Genomic DNA, 5,797 nt, shown 5'->3' on the forward strand with positions numbered 1-5,797 from the left:
TGATTATTTCCCCCCCCCCCAATACAGCAGTTTCCGTTCACTTCTGTTATCTCCTTTTGCAGTACTGAAGATGTCCTTGTTCTGGTTTTATCTGCCTCTCCATCTTCTCCTGGCAGCTTGCTGGTGTCATTCCATAAAAGCACCCAACACCAGCTCCCAACAGAACTTCAAGACCGATCTCTTCAATTTCTACCACTCCCTGATACTTGCTGATGGTAAGGAAACTACAGTTCACCTGCTGAAAGATATACCGAAAAGGTAAGAGCATTCACTCCTCCGACACTTCCCTACGACCCTGGTAGCTGCATGCTACGAGTAAGTCTAGAGTTGTTACGCACCTGCAGAACTCTGTCAGCATCCACTGCATTGCCAGAGAAATACCCCACTGCTGTCAAGCTAAGTGTCATTGCACTGTCCAGAACCTGGAATGACCCTCTGAGATGAAGTTTAGATTCCTGTATGCATTTCAGACGGCTTTCTTGCGGTGTTAAGAGGAAGAGCAAAGCTGATATAGAATGCGTGGGCTCCAACAGCAAAGAGTTATGTCACATAAACAGCCTGGCTTCAGAACCGCAGAGACATCAGCCATTCTACACTCACAGTAAAACACAAGACTTTTACCTAGCAAACTGACTATCCCCAAAACGCAATAGAATACCTGCACAGACTTATCAGAAAAGCTTCCGCCACTGTCCTGCATGCTGGAAGTGTTTCTGTGGAATAGCACTAAAGCTTGCTAAGATCAAAAGTGCTTTGCATGCAGAAATTCCACAGATTCTTTATTTCCCCAAAATATCTGCAGAGTTTTCTGCCATATGTAGACATGTAGGTAGGTGATCTAGATAACACAACTGGCATCACATCTTGGGTAGCAAAGACTGATCTACTTTGGGGAGAGATGCACTTCAGGTGGTTCAGTCAGACTCCACCTGGGACAGTGACCAAACCCATCCAGATTTTGACATCCACCCGAGCAGAGTGGTTATGGAGCAGAGAGTGAGCCTGAGTCTGTCTCCACGTTGCACAGGAACTGGGACGCAGCTCATGTTATGTCACGTGACAGTGTTCACGAGAGCAAAACTAGGACTTCCCCTTGTTTAAAGGCAAATGGGTATTGCAATTTCCGAGAAAAGTGGATTTTACTATGCTTTTGTGGCACAGCATTAAGACTGCAATTAGGAAGCAAAACCCCCTTGAGTTTAGCACGATCAGGTAAGGACCTTCTGAACCCCAGAGTCATCCAAACAGGAAACCAAGAGATGACAAGTTTTGGCTTCAAGTGAAAGACTCAAGAATGTGAAACTGTTTGCAGTGAAGTTTGACTCTGGCCCAGCAGCCATATCCTGAAAGTAAGCCAGACCACTAGGCTGACATGATCTATCCATAATGACTAGGCTTGTCTCACTAATGAGCATAAAAAACCATCTTGAATTGCCTTCATTTAACTGCAGAATGAGTGACCCAAGTCCAAACATTTCTGTGGCTGTATACAGTCCGTATACACCAAAACAACAGAAGTAAACAGACCAAAGGAGCGAGACAGAAGTCTGGGCTTTGTTAAGCAGGAATTGAAACCTGACCGAGTAGACTGAGGTCACTTTGTACACAAAGAGGCACAGCTGCCTCTGTCGTGAAGGCAAGCAAATCAGAACTGGGCTGGATGAAACTGCCGTTGGCATCTGATAATGTTGAGGACTGGCTAAACCCATTCTGTTACATCTACTTCATCTGACACCCAGCAAGACCTAGATAGGCAAGCACCTAAGAGGGAGGATGGCCTCCAAGAGCCTTCACTGAACCCCAGTCAGGAAATCCTGGGAAAAAGAGTATCAAATTGCTCAGTTAGCCATCAGGTGGTTATCTAGAAAGCAGCCGGTTTAATCACATCCATCATTCAAAATAACCAGGTAAGTACTCGGATACAATATTCACCTGAAGTGTGTTAAAATTCAGTGGGAAAAATACTGCCTATGGTAAGTGAATAAAACTTCCAGCAAGTATCTGTGGATTAGAAAAAAACCCGCAGCACTTATTCTTCCCACAGGTGAGGATTTCAGACATTCACCATACCCTTCTGTTGATACACTTCAAAGGGCAGCAGTCATTTCTCCCCACAGCGGAGTGACCCGCATCGTGGCTGATTACAAGGAGGCTCAGGCAGATCTGAATTTCCTGACACTTAACTCTGTTTTTAATCCGCACTTGCAGATACTACTTTATTTTGGAGGAAGGCAGAGCCCTTTCACCTTTCACAATAACAGTGACCCCCTGTGACGTTCCCATCGAATGGAACATACTTGTGCACAAGACTTCAGCAAGTTTCCCTGGAAAAGCAGCGCGAGGTGAGACCTTCAGTCTGCCTGAGCAGAGACAAAGAAAACACAAATTATTCAGGAGTTGTGTTACAGGAAATTCCCCACAAGCTCAAACATCTCATGCTTCCCTCTCCTGTAAACTGCCACGGGCTGAAGGGGACATCCCTGTCTCTGTGGGTGAAACGTGGGATTTTGCCATCAAGTAAATTAAGGATTACATGTGAAAAAAAAAACAAAAACAAAAACAACCTAAAGCTAAGGTTAATATTTGCAAACAGCCCTGGGTTTCATGGCTCCACAAACACAGATCAGCCTTGTAAGACGTACTGGTCCAAACTTCCATCTGCTGCCTCAGCTCTTTTTCTGTGGCTTAGATCACTTGAACCAGTCATTTTGCTCCCCACAGGGATGCGGAGAAGGATTAGCTGTTTATTTTTATAGGAATACCATCTACCGTGGCAGTGGGCATTATGCTGCCTTTAGCCTAAGAGGAGATTCCATTCACTTTGATGAGTTTTAAAATTAATCTTTCAAACTAAAATCTGTTCTTACTTGTCGGGCAGGTACACCTGACTGAGGAGTTCAAATAACGTTCCTTCGAAGTGATAAATTTTCCCTCTTCATAGGAGACAATGGCACAAAACTAAACCAAAGAAAACTCCTGTCACAGAAAGTATGAGTCTCCTTGAAGTAAAGTACCCAAAGAGATAGCCACTGGAAGAAGAAAACAACTGTAGGGTTATCAGGCACAATACACGTCAATCTTTTGCAAATTGTGGTTATATAAGTATAGTCTTTTTGAAAACATTATTTTGTAACCGCACTGTTAAAATAAAAGCTACACATTGTTTTTTAATAAATTTCCAGTAGCAAGAAGTATTTTTAGTCATAATTATTGTTTTCAGGAAGAAAATACAATGTTCCCTGACATACAGAACAATAAAACCTATGCAATGTGCTTTATTTCACATCTGTTAAACAGAAGTTACAAGTCTGCTTTTTGCCTGCAGGTGATCACGATACACGAGACATCTCAAAATCCCAGAGGTCTCCAAGCATGGTGTCCACCATTTTTAGCTACAAGGGAAATTCTGTAGAGACTTACATGGGTGTGTCTTCTCATTCTGCCCTTTATATGCTGGAGTTCTTATCCACCGAGCGAGACACACACATTACTGTGTACTTAGCGACAGACACAACATCTGGGCACCTCTATCCAGAGCTTCCAATGGATCCACGCATAGATGTCATTGGCATTGGGCATACAACAGTGACTCTGACCTGGAAACACAGTCCCTCTGTCTTGCAACATAGAGAAAACATCCAGTACTGTCTTCTAGTTAATGAAAAACACAACTATAAGAGCTTATGTGCTGCTGAGACAGCAATCAGGTCCTCTGGGATGAAACTGCCACCTACGTTGGCTTTGTCTCTCTCTCCGTACCTGCTCGAACCGCAGCAGGTGATGATATTGTCCAACAGCGAATTGAGCATCATCAACAAAGTGAGTAGTGGGGAGGTCAGGCAGACGTGCGTGGGTGCCAAGAACACTTACACAGTGCCCAGTCTCAGTCCCAGCACTCAGTATTACTTTGATGTTTTTGTTGTCAACCTCCTCACAAATGCCAGTGCTGCTTACACCGGGGCATTTGCAAGAACCCTGGAAGAACCTGAACCTAAGGTGATGGAGCTGAAAGATGGGAAAGTGATTCAGGTTGTCCTGGATGGGAAAAAAAAGAAATTCTACAGCCTGCAGTACCAGGCAAGGCACAAGAAAATACAATTCACCTTTCAGTTGTGTCGTGGCCAAGTACGGGTTCACATAACGAAGAACAGTAAAATAGTGGCATCAGAAAATATCTCAGGGCTGAGGTATTTCTCACTGAAGGGAAAGCTACTGGACACATATTTGGTGCAGCTGAGGTCAACAGAGGAATCTAACTCTTCTGTGAAAGTACAGGCATCCCCCCATTTCCACAAGCCCTTATTCCCGCTTCTTCCAGAGAGCTTAAAAATCAAGTCCTTCAGTAAACTGAGGACCTGCAACTCTGTCACCATTGCCTGGCTAGGAACACAAGAGGAGAGCAAGTACTGTGTGTACAAGAAAACAATCGAAGAAGATCAGATCTGGATGGAACTGCAGAGTGCGGACAGGTGCTCCGGACCCGAATCCCGGCACAAGTCAGAGAAAGTGCTGTGCAAGTATTTCTACGATACGAATCTCCAGCGAGCCGTCACCACAGAGACCATTACAGGGCTGGATGTGGGCACTCTTTACTTGTTTGATGTTTATCTCTTCGGGCCATCTGGCATCTCTGTCAGATATCACAGCAAAGTTGTGAAGACCAGAAAAAAATGTTGAAGGTTTTTGAAGCCATGTTTTGAAGTGAATGAAGACTATTATGGCCGTAGCCCATCCAGTTTAAAATATGCTGACACATAAAAAAAAGGTAAAGCCGTGAGATGGTGCGGAGGCAACATCTTAGTTGTCATTATGCTCACTTTTGCATCTTCTCTCCTGTATAAGGTGTTTTTTTCCCCTCAGCTGTCTCATTCAGACATCAAAAACAGACCTGTGAAACAAATCCATGCCTGTGGACATAAATATCCACAACGGCACCCACGAGAAATAGATTGGTTACCTAAAATGCTTCTGAAATCCGGTACAGAAATGTCATGAAACGCCTCTCAAGAAGCACACGTGATTATTTTAAAGTCCCAAAGAGTTTTCCACTTTGTGTAACTCCATCAGCTAATGAGGAACTGAGAGACCCCACAAGTCAAGCTGCTCCTGAGAAACTGAACTTCCCTGCCGCTTGAATAGGGACAGAGACAAAATGAAATTTTAAAGAGCAGTGGAACTGGTGTAACGCACCACACCTCGAGTAAAGCAGCCTGAAATACATCTTCCCCTATCATCTGCATGTTTGCTTGGCTTTCATTTCTATAGAGAAACTGTGCTTGGTTAGAAACAGGCAAAATTCAGGCCAGGAACTGGATTTTCTGGGGAGTACGCAAAGACACTGCTGTACTTCTGCCGCTGAGGAAAGCGGCAAGTAAGGAATCTTGCCATGGAAAGGAGGATTTTATCTATAATCTCCGATATCAAGTCCATGTCTATCACTGTGTGACTCCTAAGCGGAACACGCTCACTCTTAACGTCCTTAGCCCAGACTATATCAATGAACACATTGCTATAGGAAAAATTTAATGTGGTTTACCCATTAGATATCATGGAGGGAAAATATTTGTAGTAAAAATCCTGACAAACACTTCTTTTCTTGTCTCGTTTCCTTGATTACCTTCCTTAGATGACAAGAGACATAGTATTAAACAAAAATTTTAAAAATTTAAAGTCTTCATAAAAAAAAAAAACCTCACACTCAATTTCAATTATCAGCAGAAAATACTTTGTACATAGGCTCTGGGCAGGTCTGGAATTTACCTATAAAGAGATATGATAGATTCACTGACCCAGAGAT

At 43.4% G+C, this 5,797-nt stretch overlaps 1 protein-coding gene across 2 annotated transcripts in view; it reads left to right on the top strand.

The window, feature by feature from the left end:
• The window catches only part of LOC113481937 (protein NDNF-like), an 8,207-nt gene extending 2,617 nt beyond the window's left edge, over positions 1-5,590 (top strand). For both annotated transcript variants that reach the window (XM_026852012.1, XM_026852011.1), the window contains 3 exons: positions 63-258; positions 2,209-2,342; positions 3,326-5,590. In XM_026852012.1, the coding sequence (XP_026707813.1) occupies positions 71-258; positions 2,209-2,342; positions 3,326-4,677 (1,674 nt within the window). In that variant the 5' untranslated portion in view covers positions 63-70 and the 3' untranslated portion in view covers positions 4,678-5,590. The remainder of the gene's footprint in view (positions 1-62; positions 259-2,208; positions 2,343-3,325) is intronic.
• The last annotated feature ends 207 nt before the right edge of the window (positions 5,591-5,797 follow it).

This window comes from Athene cunicularia, assembly GCF_003259725.1.
Source record: "Athene cunicularia isolate RWA chromosome 6 unlocalized genomic scaffold, athCun1 chr6_part2, whole genome shotgun sequence".
Taxonomy (NCBI): Eukaryota; Metazoa; Chordata; class Aves; order Strigiformes; family Strigidae; genus Athene; species Athene cunicularia.